The sequence below is a fragment of the Sciurus vulgaris genome (genome assembly GCF_902686455.1).
Source record: "Sciurus vulgaris genome assembly, chromosome: 2".
NCBI lineage: Eukaryota > Metazoa > Chordata > Mammalia > Rodentia > Sciuridae > Sciurus > Sciurus vulgaris.
In genome coordinates, this window is record NC_136462.1 from 102,483,358 (window position 1) to 102,506,578 (window position 23,221).

At 34.1% G+C, this 23,221-nt stretch overlaps 1 protein-coding gene across 2 annotated transcripts in view; it reads left to right on the top strand.

Annotated features, from left to right (window-relative positions):
* Positions 1 to 23,221, top strand: part of UNC13C (unc-13 homolog C) — an 869,114-nt gene that overhangs the window by 492,715 nt on the left and 353,178 nt on the right. For both annotated transcript variants that reach the window (XM_079129872.1, XM_079129871.1), the window contains 3 exons: positions 8,833 to 9,052; positions 19,809 to 20,036; positions 21,844 to 21,985. In XM_079129872.1, the coding sequence (XP_078985998.1) occupies positions 8,833 to 9,052; positions 19,809 to 20,036; positions 21,844 to 21,985 (590 nt within the window). The remainder of the gene's footprint in view (positions 1 to 8,832; positions 9,053 to 19,808; positions 20,037 to 21,843; positions 21,986 to 23,221) is intronic.

The following is a 23,221-nucleotide window of genomic DNA, read 5'->3' on the forward strand; positions in this document are numbered from 1 at the left end:
AAAGTGACCACATTCCCAGGGTTTCAGTCTTATGTATGAGATTTATGATGCCTTACAATATTTTGAGTATAGTTTGCATACAAGACAATGATGCATCTTCTGGTGTAAACCCCATGGTACATAGTTGCTGAATCTTGAAGCATCTGTTCTTTTGTTTCTGAGGAAATAATCAAAATTCAAGAATTTTATTGATAAATGCCTGTACATTTTCTTTCTTATATTTTGAAATATGGCATTTGAACTATGAATACTGATCCCTATGAAAAATTAACAGGAAAGCAGTATAAGTTGGTGGAATGCTGCTACATTTTCTGAGTCCCTGAACAGGGAATATATCCTCACATCATGGGTAAATTAGCTACTGATACACTTAACAGCAACTTAAAAAACATCACTTTACTTGCTTAGTTTCAGAAGACCTAACTAAACAACATCTCTGTGGGTGTTGGTTGGATGAATAGAGTCCATTAGCTCCCTCTCAGATTCACAAAGCCCATTTTCCTGGGGCCCATGTCTCAAAAAGTAAATGAAATATGACTTCTGTACAACAGGCATATTAAATGTCACTTTTGACAAGCTGTCATATTCAGTCATTATATGGGCAGCTAGCTCACGCAAATGCTGAAGTGAACAACTTCCACACTTCAGTGCTGAAAGTCTTCCTAGGTACCCTCGAAGTGAAAGCATGAAATATTTGCCTTTACATGAAGAAAAATGACTTGGTCATGTGAGAAATATCAAATGATTGCAATTCAATTTTAATTAAAGAAATAGATGATAAAAACCTCAGTCATCCTTTTCAAGGAAAGAAAGGGCTCTCATGTCAAATGTCAGATGTGGGTCAGTACTGCCTTCATGAATGCTAATGTGTCACTCTGTCCTTTGAAGTTGAGGCTTAGGTTCCTGTTCAAGGATTGCTGACATGGAAACCAGCAGTAATCATGCCCAGTGTAAATATTATGTCTTGTTTATAAATATTGCTCTTGATCCTAATTCTATCTTTCTTCATGAGCATAGTCTTTGGCTTGAGGTTCATGTTGGTTGAATTCCACCATTAATTAGCAGTGAGGCCTCAGTCAAGTTATGGAAACTTTCTTGGCCTTGATTTGCTCTATCATTACTAACAATACAATTTTTTAACTCTATGTGCATAAGTAAAATTAGCATATGGTTTGCTGTATCTTTGAATAATTTTTACATCAATATTAAACTAGTTTTTGTAAAAGAAGCTGGGGAGCTTTTCTTTTTTTGAGATTCTCTGGAATGGTTTGCATAAATAAATTGCTGTACCTTGAAGGGCTGGCAAAACTTGCCTCTGAAACCATCTGGACTTGATGTGTATTCGATGCTTAATTTGAGGGTGGTTATTTGACTACTGAATCAATTCATTTGGTATAGTGATTATAACCCATGTTCTTTAAACATTTGCTCTTGAGTTAGTGAATTCATTTCAATCATTTACATTTGTTCCAGAAAGTCATCCTTTTTTCCCCTATTTGTGTGTGTGTGTGTGTGTGTGTGTTACTGGGAATTGAATCCATGCCTTCATGCATGTGAGGCAAGTACTTTACTACTTACCTGCATACCTATGCCCCTTTTCCTAGACTTTCAAATTTAAGATCACTAAATTAATATTATAAGTGTGATTTCTAAAATACTTGTGCCATTTAAATCGTACTCTTATTTATTTGCATTTCTTCCTTTTCCTGCAAAATCAGTGCTATAAGAAATTTTTCTGGTATTTACTTTGTTGACTCCAGATTGTTCCTCCATTTTCTGTCATATTTATTTTTCTTTTGTCTATTTAGATTCATTCTTTACTCACCTGTGTTCACCCTAAAACTGGTTTTCTAACATATAGAGTTGAATATATAAATTTTTATTTTAATTGTTCTCATGAATTATACACAAAGGATATTTACAACATAAATGAAAGGGATAAATAATAGTAATTATACACTCATGTATCCATTGTGGACACATGATAAGTACATAGTAAATATGTTATTTTTATGATTGACTGTTTTTCACTGTACAATTTTCTAGCTCCATAACTGGCTATGCTACCTATGCTATTAATATGACAAAAGTTTCCCCTGGTAGAGGAATTCACATAATTTTTGTTTTTTTATATTTACCAAGTGAATTATCTGACACCATCCCCATTCATTACTCTGAAATTTTCGTTGAAAGTTTGAATTGGAGAAAAAAGTGACATTTATAGTACATGAAAAATCTATAATAGTCTGCTTTCAGAGCATGTACCATGTCATAACAGATGGCATAGGCTGTTGTGCTGTTTTTGAATCAATGAGTTAGCCACTTTATCATTGTTCTGTCCTCTTTACTTGGACTCACCCCATTAGAAAAACGATAATTAGCATCCATTATGAAGCAATACAAGTAAAATCAAATTACTTACATTCTTTCATGAATAGGCATATAACTTTTAGTTTTTATTTGTACTTTCTGCTATTGGAAAAATGTACCTGAATAATTTTAGCTTTTAGAGTTGGTCTTACATAATGATTATTATGAAGACTAAATCAACACTGAAATTATATCTGTTTTTAGACTCAGGAACTTTTCTAGTATTTTTGTCTTCATGCTTAAAACAAATTTCAAAGGTCACACTGTACCTAATATTTGCTCTGCATATCTCTCTGATGCTTTTGTCCAGAAATAATAAACTATACCTACAGAAAAGTGAATATATTTTTTTCCTAAAACTGTGTATCAAGTATATAAAAAAAATGCTTCTAAACCAGAATAATATTTTTGTTGAAATTATTCAAATGTGATTAGTTAGGGTATGAGAAGTAGTTGGTTTACATAATCCTATGAGAGGAACATACAGGATGTGGGGGAGAAATAGACCTGCATTGGGTGTGATCACTGGTTAACATGGTAGGTGAAAAAGAATGGGTATGGCAGATGGAGGCAGACAAACTTTGCTGCTAATATAATTATTAGCAGTATTATTAACATATCATTACAATTTCAGTGGTCTAAAAACATTTGTCATTGCTTTTGGCAGAAAGTCTGATTGATTTAACTTTCAGACTCTAGTTTCCTCAGACAGTTATGAATAGAAAAGGCAGTTTATTTCCTTCCAGGGTCCTAATTGTTCAAAAAGTGATATGTCAGTGAAAGTCAACTTAAATTCATTTCTTGGAGCAAGAATTTTAAAAATATCCATTTGTCTGGGATCTGAGCATCCACCCCTTTGTACTCTATGGTTTGCTCTTGCCTAGAAAGGCTTGTCAGAAAGTCAAACATCCCTTACTCTCATTTCAACAGTTTAAAGCAGTATCTACACACATTAAAAATTGTTTTCTTTGTTGGAATCATCCAGCAATGTAAAATTAATATTGCTCTTGATTTTCCTAGTTACAAAAGTTTTATATCCAATTTATACATAGGAGAAATATTGAAAGGATATGCAACAAACCTTACTTAACTTTGAAACATTATATTGTATATTATTTTATATTCATTCTTTAGTACATTTCTATTTGATAAATTATCTTTTCAATAAGCATGTGCTTTATCATAATCAGAAAATGCATATCTTTTAGAAAAGAGTTTGTTATAGAAGTTTTGAAAAGTTTAAAAACATTTAAAATAGATAGGCAGCAAGTCACTCATGTTGCCAAATCCTTTAGTCTTTGAGATCTGATGACAGTAATTAGAGGTCTGGTTATTCTTTTGACAGCCCCTCCTACATTCAGTCATCCTGTAGTGTCCATGGGGCATTGCACTTACTCCAAATCCACCTTATACCAAAATCCTCAGATGCTCAATCCCTTATATAACATGCCATGGTACATGCATAGAACCTACACAAACCCTCCCATATACTCTGTCATCTCTAGATTACTTGCAATACCTAGAACAATATTAAGTACTGCATAAAAAGTTCTTATATAGGTTCAGTTAGGGATTTACAACCAAAAGAATGTTGTATACATTCAATAAGGATGCAGTATTTTTCCAGGTACTTTCACTCTGTGGCTGGTTGAATGTATTGCTGCAGAGTCCAGGGCTGTGAAGGGCTGTCTGTCTGTTCCAGCTGTGCAGTAAGGTACAAGATCTGCACTGGATGAAACCCCAATCCAACTCTTTCCCTTCACCAACTACCTAGTATCTGTAGCCAATTACCTATCTGCCAGCTTTAACTTCTACATTAAAATAAAAAAAAATTGTTTCTAATTCTTACTGATGAGCAGCAGATTTCCATTTGCCATGATCCCTTGTTGTTTTCTGCTGTGTTTTTTATTCAGTGCTACTTGATCTTTTTTTTTCTTTTCCTACAAAATTCCCACATTCTCTGTCTTTCTTACAATCTTGTTTGAATTTGGTCTGATTTTGCTGCTGAGAAAGTACTTTCTTTCCAGGAGATGCGGTATTCTAAGATGTCAGACTCCTATTCTATCAAATGACTTTTTAAATATTTTTTAATTTTTAATTAAATGAAATGTATCATATATGCTTTCCTTGGTTATAAAACTGATGATCTTTCTATTTTATAATCATCATATGCTATTTATCTCAGAGTAATTTTCAGCTTTGATAAGCACAGCCCTGTATCCCAAAAGTCCAGATTGAAAAAGATACTATCATTTATTTGGGACTGAAATAAGTTATCTGAAGCTTTTCTTTAGCATCTATACTGTTAAATATTGGGATTTGTTTCATGTTCCCATTCAGTTGGTTTCCAATATGCTATTAAATTTTTCCTATTTCTTAGTTTTTGAATCCACTTTCTTTCTCCCTTTGCATGAAATGGATCATGGCTCTTTAACAAAACCAAGCAAATGAAACATGTCAATGAACTTCCTCAAATATATGTTCAGCATGTTTTCTTCTACAAATATTAATTATACTTACTGTTTCTACTGTAGACTAAGATTTATAGGACTGACTGTACATTAAAGAAACAGAAAATAGATATAGAATATTAGATAAAATAGATTAATCACTTATTTAAATTTGAAATATGTACATAAACTCATGTTCAAAACAACCCATTGATCAGCTCTACTTTTAAAATTCATATTTCTTGTTTTTCTTGAGCTCAGTAGCAAACTGCTCTATCCCCATAATAGAATAATGGTTCTTTTTCCTAAATTCTGAAAACTAACAAAATGCCTGATGCAATTATTTCAGGATTACTGAATTTTCTTCTAGTTTTTAAGGTAAGCCAGAAATTCTATATTACACACACACACACACACACACACACACACACACACACACACATTCCCTAGTCCCTCAAACCACTAGAACAGGAGACTATGAATGGCTGTAGAAAATCTGTTATGCCAAAGATCATTCAATTCACTTTAATGATATTGCAGATACTCTGCTGGGCAGCAAAGGGGAGGAAAAGATGAATAATACATGCTCCTAATTCTCAAAGGATTCTCAATGCTTTTCTGTAAAACATCTTCATTCTGACATGAAGCTAAGAGCTTTACTTGGTTCAGATTATCATTATTGAAAAGGGGTACATCCAGTTCTATCTGTACAAACCCTGACACTGAGGCCTCCCACTTAATTAATTCCCATATTCAACCATGCTACTGTTCTGTAGATTCATTTGAAGTATTAAAAGTTTTGGATTGACCAGACCCTCCTGTAATGGTAAGAAAGGATCTAGCCATTCAAAGTTAGAAAATTTTGAAGCAAAGCTTAATTTCCCGGTAGGGGACCCCCAAAACCATTATCAAATATATTCTGGGAATACAGTGAGGAGAATTACTTATAAAGTAAAATAATGTTGACATTGAAAAATAATGTTCAGTTGGCCATTTCAACAGAGTAGGAAAATATTCTGAAATGAGTCTTAAGGATGATTAATGCAAAATATGAATGCTTCCTTTCTAGCATTCCTTATCAGTTAGACTCCTCTGGGATTTATGTAAAAGTCTATTCATTTTGCAACAGAGAGGCATGAGAAATTATCAATAAATATAACCATGAAGAGTACTGGTGTGTTTCAGAAAGGCATTTGCATAATGGGCTGTGAGAAGAATACAGAAGCACTCATCCAATCACTTCTCTTTTATTGCCTCTGTTTTTTAGTTTTTGAAAATCTCCCATCAATACTAATACTTAGTATATTTTTATTTAGTGTTTTGAAATCTGGAGAACAGTTTCGTTATCATTATATAATTTAATCTTCAAAATAATACCCTGTGAAAGGCAGGGTGCATGAGGAAAGCAAGTCTTAAAGACGTTATATCTCACTCTAGATTAAAAGACTGGTAAATGGCAGGACATTTATTCATTTATGAAACAAAACAAAAAACATACCTCCCTTCTATATACCAGGATTCTATATGTAGAGGATCCAAGAAACATCATCAGAAAACTTCTAGAACTAATAAATGAGTTAGCAAAGTAACAGGATATAAAATCAACACTCATAAATCTAAAGCATTTCTATTCATAAGTGATGAATCCTCTGAAAGAGAAATTAGTAAAACTATCCCATTCACAATAGCCTCAAAAAAATAAAATATTTGGGAGACAATCTAACAAAAGAGGTGAAAGACCTCTACAATGAGAACTACAGAACACTAAAGAAAGAAATTAAAGAAAACATTAGAAGATGGGAAGAGCTCCTGTGTTCTTGAATAGGCAGAATTAATATTGTCAAAATGGCCATATTACCAAAAGTGCTATACAGATTCAATGCAAATCCAATTAAAATTCCAATGATGTACCTTATAGAAATATAGAAAGCAATTATGAAATTCATCTGGAAGAATAAGAGACCCAGAATAGCCAAAGCAATCATTAGCAGGAGACATCACAGTACCAGATCTTCAACTATACTACCAAGCAATAGTAACAAAAATGGCATGGTATTGGCACCAAAATTGACCAGTAGATCAACAGTAACAGAATAGAGGACACAGAGAAAACCCCACATAAATACAGTTATCGTATACTAGACAAAGGTGCCAAAAACATACAATAGAGAGAAGATAACCTCTTCAACAAATGGTGCTGTGAAAACTAGAAATCCATTTGCAATAAAATGAAATTAAACCTCTCTCCCTATACACAGAACTCAACTCGAAATGAATCTAGGACCTAGGAATTAGACCACAGACCCTGTACCAAATAGAATAAAAAGTAGGCCTGAATCTTTATCATGTTGGCTTAGGAACAGACTTCCTTAACAAGACTCCCAAAGCATAAGAGATCAAAGCAAGAATCAGTAAATGGGATGGATTCAAAGTAAAAAGTTTTTTCTCAGCAAAGGAAATAATTAATGATGTGCAAAGAAAGCCTACAGAGTGGGAGAAAATCCTTTCCACACACACTTCAGATAGAGTGCTAATCTCCTGAATTACAAAGAACTTAAAAAACTTTACACCAAAAACCTAAACAACCAAATCAATAAGTGGGCTAAGGAACTGGGCAGACACTTCTCAGAAGAAAATATACAAACAATGAACAAATGTATGAAAAATGTTCAACATCTCTAGTAATTAGAGAAATGCAAATCAAAACTACCCTAAGATATAACTTAACTCCAATTAGAATGGCTATTATTAAGAATACAAGCAACAATAGATATTGGCAAGGATGTAGGGGAAAAGGCACACTTGTACATTGCTGGTAGAATTGCAAATTGGTGCAGCCACTCCGGAAAGCAGTGTGGAGATTCCTCAGAAAACTTAGAATGGACCCACCACCATTTGACCCAGCTATACCACTCCTTGGTTTATACCAAAAGGACTTAAAATCAGCATACTATAATGACCCAGCCACATTGATGTTTATAGCAGCTCAATTCACAATAGCTAGATTGTGGAAAAGACCTAGATGGTTCAATAGATGAATGGATAAAGAAACTGTGGTCTTTATACACAATGGACTATTACTCAGCCATAAAGAAGAATACAATTATGGCATTTGCAGGAAAATGGAAGGAGTTGGAGAATGTCATGCTAAGTGAAATAAGCCAATCCCCAAAAACTAAAGGCTGAATGTTTTCTCTGATAAGTGGATGCTGATACATAACAGGAGTAGGGGTAGGGGAAGGGTGTAAGGGAAGAATGGAGGAATGTTGGATTGTGTAGAGGGAAATGAGGGGAGGGAGGTGGGTGGGGGAAGGGAAGATGGTGGAATGAGACAAACATCATTACCCTATGTACATGTATGATTACATGAATGGTGTGGCTCTACCAGAAAAATGAAAAGTTGTACCCCATTTGTGTACAATGAATCAAAAAATGCAATTTGTAAATATAAAAAAATGATAAAGAATATTAGAGAAAAGAAAAACTCATGATATTGGGGGAGAGGAAATGAGAACTATATTTTTCATTTTATAAAATCATTATTCATGAAATATTTTAAAAGAATCCTTTCCTTATACCTCACAATTTTACTAAAAGTCATCTAAGACTAAAAATAGTAATATAAATTGATTTTCTTGAATTATTTCCTGAATACCCATATTAAGCCAGGAGCTAGGTTGAGCTATAAGGATCGGTATAGTAATGAGTGAGATGCTCATCACCCTTCGCCTCGAGGAGTCAGCAGTGTAGCGGGAAGTGGGCTTTATTAAGTAATCAAAGCTGCTGGCTGCTATGAAGGAAGCTGGGTGACGGTGGCGCCCAATCCAGGTTGGAAAGTCAGGGAGTCCTTTGTGTTCAAATAACTGAGGTGGGTTCTAGAATACAGAGAAGAGTAAGTGGGCTCTCTCAAAATAGCATTTTCAAGGAAAAATTATAGACTAGTTTGTTTTATATTGAAATTCTCCAAATCTACTGACATGGCTTGCAATGGTAACTTTTCTCATCCTCACAGAAAATGCACGTCTTCAAGAAGACCTTGCAGGCCCTGATCTACCCCATGTCTTCCACCACCCCACACAACTTCGAGGTCTGGACTGCTACAACACCCACCTACTGTTATGAGTGCGAAGGGCTTCTGTGGGGCATTGCGCGGCAGGGCGTGAAGTGCCTGGAGTGTGGAGTGAAGTGCCATGAAAAGTGTCAGGACCTCCTGAATGCTGACTGCTTGCAGAGTGAGTACTTGGCTAGGCTGAAAACATGGTACGCCTCCTCCACCTTATCCCATGTACTTCCTGGTGGGATTTCTTCAGCTCTCATTTTCATCACATCCCAGCTACCTCCTTCCTACCAGTTACACAAAAGATTCACACTTTGATCATCAGGTTGTGTCGTTGATAATGCATTTCTACAGTGCCGGACTTGTTACTATTGGAATCTTGGAGTGAAATTGCTTCCTCATCGAGTATAAAACCTCATGGTGACTTCCAATCTGTTTTCTTACTCAGATCTCATAACAGCCCTTTGCAGGAAGTGGGAATAGATAATGCTCTAACTGGAGCCAGCACACCCCTGCAATTACAGTAACTGAAATTCTTTCCTGAGCCTGTTTGATGCAAGCCTGACAGGAACATCCTTCTAGAGCCCCTGACAAGCCTTGGAATTGAGGGTCTTGTTTTTGAATGTTGAAGAAAAATGTGACTTAACATATATGTCACTCGGGTGAATGTTTTTAACTTCTCAGGCCTCTGTTTTCCTCTAGTGAGTGAAAACAAATAATAAAATTTATTTCACAGTCATCAGGAAGGCTAAATGAAACATTTTGTACTTAGAGTCTGGCACATAGTAGATGCTCTAATATGAATAGCCTCTCTATCCTTTCACATTTCTGCATAGATACATCCTACTGTGATTTTTATTATAATTTTTCTTAAATTTTCTATTTCCAACAAACCCTTTGTCTGACTTTAGGTCCATAAATGCCAAAACATTATACTCTAAAATACATATAATTGAATTTTCACTACTTATCTTCTAAGTGTTCCTAAAAAGGCATTCCATAGAAATCTGTTCATGCATGGGTATTCACTTGCAAATAATGTGGTTTTTTTCATATCTGAATATTGTCTCCTCTGTTGTTGATATGAATACAAACAATGTAAGGTGTATGGATTGCCTGAAATTGAGTAGGGCAGAAGAAATTGTCACAATAAACATGGTCAGAAATGTTGTCAGAGCTGGCTTGTTGCAGGCACAAAGTCTCTAGCTTTCTTTGCTGATTAGCATTCTTCCAACACACTCACATCAGAGTGAAGCTATGTTAAGGGTAATAATGCTTTTTTTTTTTTTTTAAAGGTGGTATCACTTCATTGAAAAAACTTTTTAAAAGTTTATTTAGGAATAATTGCTTAAAAAGTAAAAGGATTGACAATATTACTTATCAAACATAATTATAAAATCCAATTGAAATTTAATCCATGTATTTAAAAAGTGAATTATAAACAGATATGTTAAGAAATATATCTTAATATGCCTAAGGCATATTAGGCAGATATTTGAGAAGGCAGATAGAAAAAAATATTGCTAACTAAAAACAAATGGCTTACATTTCTTACAGAAAAAAAATGATGTAGTTCCTAGCTAAGAAATGTAGTCATTCCTTATTTCAGTTTTCAAAAAGTAGAGATACCACCTACCCATGAAACTTTAGAAATATTTTTAGTCTATTTCCATTTTCTAATCAGCATTTATTATTTGATATTGGCTAAGTCAATTATATTATCCAATATTTTCATTGAACTTATTCAATAAAATTCACATGGAAATTGGAAGAATCAAAAATAGTGCAGAACAATGAGGGTGGATATGTAGGCATTTTCTTTAATAATCCTTATTTTTTAAGTGAAAGTAACGCTCTCACATTAATGTGAAAGAAATTCTGCAAATATATGTATTTAACTTCTTAACTTTTCATGAGAACTATCAATGAAATTTGAAATTCTTCCTTTTGAATCAATAACCTTTCTTTAAGAAATTTTTCTTCATTGGTCTAAGCAAGACATTTGTAATAGTAACATGGTGTATGACATGTCTCTATGCAGACCAACAGTGAAGAGGAAAGAATAAAAAATTAAGAGAAATCAGAGTAGAAGGTACACAAATTAAGCCACCATTACATTTAAGAAGAGTCTATATTATTGTCTTATTTTTTTTATTGGTTCTTTTCAGTTTTACTTAACATTAGGATTCATTTTCACATAATTATAAAAGCATGGAATATAATTTGCTCTAATTCGGTCCCTGTACTTCCCTTTTTCTTCCTCCTGCCTCCTCTGTTTCCCTTCCTTTTACTGTGCTGATCTTTTTGCTAATTACTTACAGTTTTTCTTTTTAATTAGTATCTTTTGGACATACGTGATGGTGAGATTCACTGTGGTATATTCATATATGTACATAGGAAAGTCAGATTCATTCCACTCTTTCCCTATCCCATTCCTCCTACCTCCCCTTCATTCCCCTTTGTCTACTCCACTGATCTTTCTTCTACGTTCTAAACAACAGCCCCCACCCCATTTTGGATTAGCTTCAGCATATCAGAGAAAACATTCAACCTCTGACTTTTTGGGACTGACTCATTTCACTTAGCATGATAGTCTTTAGTTCTATCCATTTACCAGTAATACTATAATGTCATTCTTCTTTACGGCTGAATAATGCTTCATTGTGTATATATAACACATTTTTCTTTATCCATTCATCTCTTGAAGGGCACCTAAGTTAGCTTCTTTATGAACACCTTTTGAATACTGTGCAGCTTAACTCATTTTTAGAACATTTGAATGCATAAATTAAAATCTGTCTTCTACTCAGTAAGGCATATCTTACCTCTTGGAGAAAATATTTAATAAATTGACTTCCCCATTGTGTATGACAATTTTTCAAAACTTGACAATAATGATCTATTATTTGGATTACTGGAACCCTCATTATTCTAGTAATCCTTTTCTGAAATCATTGCAGTCTATCAACACACATACACTAAAACAGAAGAAAAGAAGTTCTCTACCTGTGGTCTTGAGAGGCCATGCAAAAGAGAGAAACTTAGAGTTACTTCAAATTGATTTGAGTTTGGTATTACATTTTCATGGAGTCTTGGGTTTGTGACTTGCATACTTTCCACCAAGTGTATTTACAAGGTGGTTGTACTTGCTGGTTTGGTGCTTCCTTGCATGTTCAGAGATGCATGGAAACATCCAGTACTCTCAGTTCCTGTATAGTTGGTCATGCTTACTGGTGGTTCCTACACTTTGCTCTCTTCCTCACTCAAGGCTGACAGACTGTGTGGTGGGTAGAACAGAGGCGGGTCAAAGGGAAACAGAGAAAAGGGAATTGATTTGCTTTATCCTTTCAGTTCCAAGTCAGTGGCAGCAGAGTCCACCTACTTTTCCTTTTAAAAAAAATATATATTCCATTCTTTTCAGGAAAAAAAAAAGTATTTAGTCATGGAAAAACTGAATTAGAGAAAATGGAGGAGCAGATTGTGACCCTGAATGAGGTTAACAAGGGATGGGGATTGTGTACAGAGTGAGGCATGCATAAAAGAGAGATCACATGTAAAATATTTCCCTTAATCATCCTTTCAATGTAGAAGAGACAACCAGAGAAATTTGGGAAATGTGCAAATACTAATGGCATCTAACTCAACTGGCCTATACTTTCTTACATACCTCCAAGAAAGAATCTCAGAGTCCCATATAAGCATCTTGCCTAATTTTGATTCCTAACTAAAAAAGTCAAGTAAGTGCATAAGGCTAGAGAGTTCTTTTTCCAAGAGCACAACAAAACAAAATCTTGTGTGTCTTCCCTGCTGGTGTTATACATCAAGTTTGGGTGTCCTAGTGTAAGCTATTGCAAATTCATAACATTAATAAAATCTGGCTAGCATACTTTTATTTGCAAATTGAATATTGATTCCTCCTTCTTGTCCTAATAGCACATTTTGCAGCCATGATATTTTAAAGCAGTTAGTATTTGTACATATTGAATACCTACAGTGGCTGGGAGCTTTATTCCAGGCCTTTAGAGCTAGGAATAAAGTATGCAAATTTTTTTCTAAAACCTAACTGATGAATAGGTATGAACATTTATCTTGGAAACTTTGAATCTTCTTTTGAAAGGAATTATATGAAATGTGTTTATGTAATAAGTACTAAGGAAGCTTCTAAATAGGGTTCTGTTCAGGCATTGCTACAGGGTGAGACCAGATTACGTTCCTAGAAGTTAGCACACATTTAATCCCTGGAGCTGCTTAAAACATGGGTATATGATGGATGAAGGCACAAAAGCTATGATCACCTGTCCATATGAGCATATACTATTAGGGAGCTTCAGATTAGTGGATTGGAGAACCCAGTGGACTTATTTTACTGAGTTTACAAGATCTAGTATTCTGTCAAGAAGAATCAAATAAATAGTACAGTCAGGGTCAGAGCCCAGGTCTCTGAACTCCTAGACACGTTCTTTCCTAATTTACAAATAAATAAGTTAAATTGGTCCTAACACAAAATGGAGTTGTTTAATTTGCAATGCTTTCAGAGTCCCATTTAGACACTGTCACCAGCTTTGACTTTGTAGAGTTCTCCGCCATGGCTTCTCAGGCCCTGCCATCCATAGCCACCCCGCAATATACTCTACTCCGCCAGCCTGTCTCCATGTGAGCATTGACTTTTCAACAGTACTGAAAGTAATAAGCTGATAAATGAATGTGTGTAAAAATGGAATTAGTTAAGTTACTTCAATACAATGGTCAGTTCTGTAACCCAAAGAAATAGACTAATAATGGAGCGTTTTCAGGTGTTGAAGCCAGCCACTGAAGAGGGACAAGGAGGAAGCATATGGCTTTACATGATGCCTCAGAAGTATTCTATGTACATATGCAATGTTTATAAATGTATACATTTTCACAGCCTTGAGCTATTTTTAAAAAGTCTGACTTCCTCTTGCTATTAGACTTTTTAAAAAACCTTTCTGACATCATTTTCCTAATATATGAAGAGAGTTAATAATACTTGTTTATGCCCTCCAGCTAAAGACCACCAGGAACACACATGCAGTTTTAAAAATTTTCATTATTACTTATTACTGTGAGGGATCATATCCCAGGGTGAACTGTAGGATATCTCAGCAAGTAGTATGAGAAAACAAAGTTCACTCTAAATAGGATGCTGTCTAGAAGTAAGGATAATTCTATGGCTGTTCCTCTTTAAAACTCTTATCTAGCAAGCACCCTTGTAATTCCAGCTATTTGGAAGACTGTGGCAAGAGGATCTCCTGAGTCCTGGAGTTCAGGGCCAGCCTGAGCAATAGATATAGCAAGACACTGTCATTTAAACAAAATAAAACAATAACAACAAAACTTATCTGGAAAGAAAGCAAGCAAACTATAGAGAAGCTATAATGTACTTGGTGAAGAAACAATCGTCACTTTCTTATGAAGGGAATGTTTGGTATTTGTTGGTTTGCATTGCAATCTTGTTTTTGTGCTTAGAAAAAAACAATGAAGTGGCCTGCCTGTATTACTTCAATGTTTTCACAGAGCGACCAGTCTGAGGTTGGTGTTCTGTCAGAATTTTATGTTCCACAGGAGGATAACATGACCTTGGTCCAAGCACCAGGCTGGCTTCCAACAGCAGGGTGAAATAGTTGTGTCAGCTAAGCTGCCAGATGCTACTTAAAAGAAAACATAACGAGAACGAAATCTTGTGCTTAAATTTTGTGTCTGTGTTATTTTCTTTCATTTATTTTTTAATAAGTGAAGTAATCTATATAGCTATATGTGATAAGAACATAATTATCTTTCCTCCTACCATCTCTTTCTTGTTTTCTTGTTTTCCTTGCTTGGTAAAAATAGTTTGAAAATTAAGCACATACTTTTATTATCCATTTTTTCCCTCAATCCTTTATGACTGGAAAATCTCTAGAATGTAATGATGAGATACAACAACTTTAACATACAATTATAAGAGTATGTTTCAGTTTCCATACTTTAGAAAATATGTACATGTTCACAAACTCTTTCTGAAAGTTTGCATTTACCACTGATGAGGTATGATTGAAGACCATGGTGATGGTCTAGCCAGAGGAGCAGGAAAGACGTAGGGGTTTTATGTTCTTTGTGGGTGGCAGGCTTACTGACAGTGTAGTCACTTTAGAGAAGATGGTGGTTCCTTGGAGGGGGCTACCTGCCCACACTCCCCCACTGTGATGACGAGTCACCTACAGAAGTGGGAGATGATGGTACCTCAGATCTATGCTCCTCCAATTACCCTCCTGCTAAATGTCAGTCCTTTGTTGTTTGCAAGAAATGTGGAGTGTGTAGCTTTGATTGTATGAGAAAAAGGAGGCGGTTGACTTGAAGGCTGGGGGAGTTGCAGGTCTGTTCCTTGAAAAGATTGAAGACATGTTAAAAGAGGAGGGTTAAAGTTATCTTGAATGTAAAACAACTAATGGAAAAGAGTACAAAATGCCAACTCTATGCCCTCCTACATGATTTCATGGGAAAGAAAAGCAGGCACGCAAAGCAGACCCACCTACATGGTTTTAGTGAAAAATAAAGGAAAAGGACCCATTTCTATGCTTAAGACTCCTAGAGAGGAAAAGCAATATTCAAATGCCTCAGCATCAGACCCTCTGCTTGCTTTCCATGTGTGTTGCTCACATACCTTCTCTGGGCTCATTAGTCTCAAATATAGATGAGGGTTTGTGAATGTTTAAAAAAGAAGAAGAAGCAAAGAAAAATTATTTTCAGTTTTTTTAAACTCTAATTTCTTTTGTCTTCAAGGATTTCATTGCTCCCCCCCATTTGGCAAATAATTATAGAACATTTAGCAAGTGATGCACTGGGTATGGTCAGGTCCATAGGACTCTCAAGGAGTTGTTCCATAGTGATTGTGAAACTCAAAGTCTTAAAATTACTCATTAAGGAGAAATTCTTTAAAAAATGCCTCTGTCTTCACTTCTTTAATTTTCTGAAACCATTACACTTGATTATTATCATTATACCTAGATGAACTATGTCCTTCTATCCCCAGACAATACTATTAAGGGGGGCATTACTGTTGTTCCTTTTTGTTTTTCATATGAGGCTTAGAGAGATGAAAGCTAGCCCAAGTACAAATGGCTAGTATCTTAGTCCATCTGGAATGTTGTAACAAGAACCATAGACTGGGTTAATGAACAACAAAAATTTATGTCTCAGTTCTGGAGGTGGGGAATCCAGATTAGGGTCCCAGCATAGTTAGATTATGCAGATTGCATACTACTGACTTCTTGCTCTGTCCTCACACAGTAGAAGGGGAGAAGAGCTCCCTTGGGCCTATTTTATAAAGGCACTACTGCTATTCTTGATAATTTTGCCCTCATGACAGTCCTTCATTCTGAAGGCTTCACCACCTAATATTATAACCTTGGGGATAGGTTTCAATACATGAATTTTAGGGATCACAAAGATTCAAATCATATCAGATAGATAAATTTACATTCAAGATTGTCTCCTCCAAAACTAAGGCATCATTAACTACCATGCACTTTTGCCTTATTTAAAAGTAATTTTCTTAATGTGTTTCTTCAATTTATAGTTGCTTTATGCTGACTATGAAATCCATGTAGTATGTAGGTCAAACAAATTCTGCTTTCTAATGATGGGCAAACAATATTTGTTTTCTGAGAACTCCAAGGAAAGAGCCAAATATATTTTGTATCTTCATGATATGAATTCCACAGCATGATTATACTTTTAAATTGATGTATTCTTGTTTCTTCCAGAATTGTGGCCTTAGGGTCAAAGTTTGCAACAAGTACAGATGAAATTAAATTAAACATAGAGCCAAATTAAACACTCAGTTATGGTCATCATTTTATCTTAAGTTCCCCCAAGAAATAATTTGGCTTCTCTACATATTGAACGTAAGCTATTATCCAAATAGTGTGCTTGGAATACACATTTAATAGAGGTTGGCCTTGCAGTCTAGCATGAGAGATGTTCATGTAGGTTACTGATGATTGTTTAATCCCCAAGAACTTTGTGAGATAATTGCTTAAAATCAGTCAAGTGATTTTAAATTAGGAGTATTTACATCATAGAAATCTCCCAGTGCTACAAATCAAGTTAGGGCTTCGCATTTTTTTTTTTTTTCCTTCTTCTTATCTGTAACAGAAGAGAGAAAAGGTGACCATTGAGTTTATAAGGCCTCTGCTTTTTTGCTAAGGAGGAATACATCATATGCTGAGAAGGAGGGTAAAAGGATTGAGTTAGATGAATTGAACAGAATAGAAGTGTTTTGGATCAGCTAATGAGGAAAATAGGAAGGAAAAAGATTGAGAACAAAGGAGAATATTGAAATTGTTATGTACATCTAGATGCTTTTTTGGAAAAAAACATGAAAATCATAAATGGTCATGGAAAGGTGGTAAAATTATGAATTTCACATGAAATTTGGATGTTTTGGCTAATACATAATAAGTAAAGAACATGGCAGGTCTGGTTAATTGGTTATCCCATTAAATTTTATAAAAGGGAAGCTGATTTGCCCTGCCTGTAATAAGTTTGCTTCTTTCTAAGGCTGAGTAATCTTACAGTTTTGTTGTTCATGATTGTGTTATCTGATCTGTCAGTTAAGTGTTTTTAAAAATAACAATGATACAGTTCATTTGGGCAATGTGTTACACTTTACAAAGTGCTTTCACTGTACATTATCTCTTTTCATCTCATTTGTTGTTGTTCTCCAGTTGGCATATTATTGTATTTCAATGAAAATACTAACTATATAGCACACATTTTGAAGGAAGACTTATATAAATACAAACTTAAAGTTATCTCTGATTGCTTTGGAATAAAATGAATAGGACTAAAGGAAAATATTAAACCCAAAGGACTTGAAACTCATGAAAAATTGCAATTACTTAAGAAATAGTTCAATTATAAAAATCAGATGAGTTATATGGGTTTAATAAACAATGGAATGTACTTGTAAATCGGTGACAAAAAAATAAGAATTTGTGTCTGTAACGCTGAGCTAAACAAATCCAAGTCAAATCATTTTATTTTCTTTAGGATAAAAATATTTTTAAAAAATTTTTTGAAAAGCTAAATATCTTCTCTGCAATGATAGACAAAAGGCTTAAACTTAAGTCCTTGTCAACCTGCTGTCCCTAAATTGACAATTTCAGCTCATGGATCTTTCTGTTTTCTGTGCACACTGGAATGCATACTCTGTTGCAACATTCAGCGGATAGGTGAAAGATTCCAAACTCAATTGATAAGATTTTCTAATTAATTTTAAATGATTCAAGAGACAGTTATTAAGGTTAGAGATTTGATTCCTTTGTATAAAAAAAAAAAAAACTTTCAATAGTTGAATTTGAATTTGGTAGTTATTTGCTTCTGTCAGTATCTATTGTATGAGTAGCTGGATACTTCCTGAATTTAGAAAAATAATCCAAAGTATATATAATTCTATAGGAATGTAGCACTCTTTCCTAGAACCTTTTGTGTACAAATAGCCACAATAATAACATCATAACATAACCATTTAGAAATTTTGGGGAGAGTCAAAGATTTTATAATCATTTTAATATATTCAGTATACCTGTCAAAACCCAAACTTTTGGGGCATTTAAATCCTGGAGATAATGTCTTCTAGACATAATTACCCTTTATATTTAATGACTATTCCAGTACTTGAAGCAAAATATGCCCACTGAGTAGTTGCAACTATTTAGTACCACCTAAGCAATTTTTATGAAGAATTATGAATGGTGTAGTTAAACCATTATTATAAATTTGCAAACATGTTTAATTACTGAAGGGTACATAGTTTGCATATCTGTAGCTGTAATAGTGCATCTTTCAACAGGTGAGTAGGGCATTTAGAATATTCTTTAAAGCTGCCTTACATAGAATTCATTTCTTTTTAAATTTTCTTTCATTTAAATGAGATTTAGATCTTTCAACTAAAAAATAAATAAATAAAAACAAGTAATGTGCTCTTTCTATTTGAGCTTTTGTTTTCTCACTTCAAACACACAAGTTGTGAGACTTGGAATTGTGGTTCATGATTCACTTGTGTAATAGTGTATACCTCAGGACATCACACACAGAGGTGAATATATCTGGCTGGTAGATGGAGAAGGTTAAGGAGGGCCCAGAAATTAAATTTTGGAAATTCTTCACTGCCAGAAGGATTTGTTTTGCAAACAAATACCCAGAAAGTTGAGAGCAATCACAAAAAAACAATGTCCTAGAAATCAAGAAAGGTTTTTGAGTTGAAGGTGAAAAGTCAGCATGTTTAAAACTATGGATATGTAAAAGAAAGAGAGTTCGGGTCTGTGGTCTGTCAGGTACTACATAGGTCACCCAGCCCAGTGATTTCCATATCTTTTTTCAATAGCAATAGCACTTGAATTTCAAGTGAAATATTACCCTATTTCAATGTATAATGTGCAAAAGAGAAAATTTAAAAATAAAAATTTTTGTACTATTTATTTGTAGGAATTCCTCTAGAAAATTAGATAAGTTGGATGAACTCAAGTGTTTGAACTATCAATTTATGAGCAATATTTACCATTTATATTTGATCTTTTGCTCAATTTTGTTTTGAATACTCATCGAGTAAATACATGGTAAAAAACATGTTTGTGTGAACTTTATTGTTTTTAGAATTTTATTTTTTTGAAATTCAAATCAAATATTTGTGTATTGCCTAATTTATTCCAGTATGACTTATGAGAAAACCAGGAATCACGGAGGTCCCTTTACCAGTGAAGTTTAATTGTTCTGTATCTCAGCATAGTTTTCCCAAGAATTGCTGCCCCCAACTCCTCAGAATGAAAGCATTCATTCATTCCCATATTTCTTCTTCTTTATCTCCCTCATTTGAACCATCAAAAGGTAGCTCATGAGCATTAACACCACCCTTGATCTCTCCATTATAGGAGCAGCAGAAAAGAGTTCTAAACATGGCGCTGAGGATAAGACACAGACCATTATTACAGCCATGAAGGAAAGAATGAAGATCAGGGAGAAAAACAGACCAGAGGTATTTGAAGTAATTCAGGAAATGTTTCAGATTTCTAAAGAAGATTTTGTGCAGTACACGAAGGCAGCCAAGCAGAGTGTACTGGATGGAACATCTAAGTGGTCAGCAAAAATAACCATTACAGGTAAAAAATCTTCCTCAAAAGTTGTATTCTATATTGAGATTTCTTTGTGTCTCAGAAATCACCTCTAAAAGTAATTATAGGTAAAATATACAGATTTTTTCCATCTTGTCAATATTGACAATTCTGTGACTTTGTCTTTCCAAAATATATACTAAATAATTGGAGCAACTTCAGTCTGTCTTCTTCTAATATACTAATCTATACCCTGAAAATTAGAAGAAATTAGCTTTGTTACTGCCTGCTACTGACAAATTATAAGTGTAATAACCTCTTCAGTGAGTTTTTTTTTTTTTTGATATATCATTTTAGTTACTACTCACATATCCCCATTTGATCCTTGAGTAGAGGTCATTTGCATTAAGTGATATCTAGTAATTGAAACTTGTGAAGTTTCTTGTGATGTTAACAGCAAGTGCCTATGTATGTTAACATTTACAAAATTTCTTAACTCACTTGTATTTATAAGGTAAAATACAGATCCATCTTTTACTGGATTGAATTGATCATTACTCACAGAACATTGTAAATCACAGGCCTTTGAATTATAGTAGGTAACTTTTCACATATTATACATGTCTCATCATCTTCATATATGTGTATATATAATAATATGTATATGAGTATAGAGATATGCTTTGGTAAGCTATTATTATTTTAGCTATTATGTAATAGCTATTATTCTTTAGAGGCAGAATCAAATATTAGTCAAAGAAAGATATTTACTTTTTAAAAAATTCACAGGTAATGTATGTTTTTAACTATACAAAACATGGTATTTTTAAATATAATTAATTATATATATCTACATATATTTATATATATATATATACACACACACACATATACATATGTTATGCACCAGTTAACTCTAGCTATTTAAATGCTTTACCTCACATCATTATCATTGTTGTGGTAAGATCATATAATACACATTCTCTTTACATGTTTTAAGAACATAGTATATTGTCATTAACTGGAGTCACCTTCCTGTGCAATATGTCTCTTGAAATGCATTTCTCCTACCTCACTATAAGTGTATATTCTGACAAATTTCCCATCCCACTTTCCCCAGCCACCTAGATTCTAGTAATCACTATGGTTCTCTTCTTCTGTAAGACCAAACATTTTAGATTATACATATGCATGACTTCATATGTTATTTTTCTCTTGGTATCTGGATTATTTTCATTTAACGTAATTTATCAATAATTTATCATAATTTATCCTCCAAATTTATCAATATTGTTGCAAATGGCAGACTTTTAATCTTTTTAAATTTCTATTTAAACTGAGCAAAAGGACCTAAATGACATTTCTCAAAAGAAAACTTACAACTGACCAACAAGTATATGAAAAAAATGCTCAGTATCACTAATGATCAGGGAAATGCAAATTAGAACCACAATGTCATATTATTTCATAGATATTAGAATGCCTATTATCAAAAAGAAAAAGATAAGTATTGGCAAGAATGTGAAGAAAAGGGAATACCTATATACTGTTGGTGGGATGTAAATTAATACAGCCACAGTGGAAAATCTTATGAAAATTCAAAGGAAAGAAATCAAGTAGAGCTAACAAATTATCCAACAGTCCCATTACTGGATACATAGCCCAAGGAAATTAAGTCTATGTATGGAAGAGACACCTGCATTACCATATTTATTGTAAAGTCCTATTGGTTGTGGGAATGAAAGCAATGGGGATGTATCTGCAAACCCAGGAGACAAAATGATAGCAAATAATTTCCTTAACTTTGTTTCAGAAAATGTCATTATATTAAAATGTTTATTTTGGTTTATTTCAGTGGTTTCTGCACAAGGCTTGCAAGCAAAAGACAAAACAGGGTCAAGTGACCCATATGTTACAGTTCAAGTCGGAAAAAACAAAAGAAGGACTAAAACCATTTTTGGAAACTTGAATCCAGTATGGGATGAGAAATTTTATTTGTGAGTATATAAATGTAAAGCTTTTACACATATTAAACTCTTTGAGGAAAAATTTAAGACAGTCATGCAAAGAATGCAAATAAATATCTTATATTTTAATAATCATTTATGTGGAAATTACAAAAAGTAAAACCAATGTTATAAGCCTACCTAATATTCTCATAACATTCATTATTTATTCTTCATCTTTAGAACCACATGAATAAAAGGAATACTTAGGCAAAAAGAAGATAACACAGTTAGATGACTTTGTAGAGGGAAAACACAAGATTCACAGCATCATCTATAACCTGGGAATGACCCAACATAACTAGGAATTTTCAGGCTTCCTTGGGCAGTATCTTAACAATGAAGGTTTATGACCAATGACAGTAAAAAGGTTTTGGACATCACCTTGCCTGTCAGCTGGGAGAGAACCATACCTACATTAGCCTGCACTGATGAGATGGCTGATGAGAACCTTTATAATCTCTTGTTTTCTATGAGCACATTTATTTTTAAACCTCTTATGTCTTGCACCTAAATGGCAAGATATCATTTTTCTCTCAAGGGTTCTTTGCTTTCTATCACTAGACTTTTGGGAGCTAAAACAAAAAAACAAAAAAAGTGAAAAAAAAATCTCCAAATTATGGTTTGGTAGAAATAGGAATCTCTAAGTGGATGTAAAGGCAGATCTTTTTATTTCATCCTCTCTTTGCAAATGGTTTAAACAGGAATCTCATTAACTTGCTAAGTAAACAAACCCAAAACGCAGCTTATTTGGGAGTGTGGGCAAAGTGGGAAAGAAGTAGAGTCTCTTGTGGATATGGGCTGATGAAAGAAAGTGTTAAGAAATAGGTCTAGGAAATTAGTTGGAACCAGGAAACAATGGAGTGAGTTACGGGATTTAGATGGCTTCTCCCTTCAGAATGATGGTAGAGACCACTTTAATATTCCTTTGTTTTAAAACAGAAGACAGGAAATCAATTGGTAGTTGTAAATTCAGATTCCTACTGGAGTCAAACAGATGAATAAAGCAGGGTAAGGGCACAAAGGGGGAGGAATGGAAACCATGGTAAACAGGGAACATACCTCTGAGAAAAGAGACGACTTGTGTTGCCATGCCATTAACAATGCAGTCAGAACGCCCCGATTCTCAGGAGAAGCTAGATAGTTTAAAAACAGCTTTATTGAGGTATAATTGACATAATATAAATTCCACATATAAATATACAATTTGTTAAGTTTTGATGTATG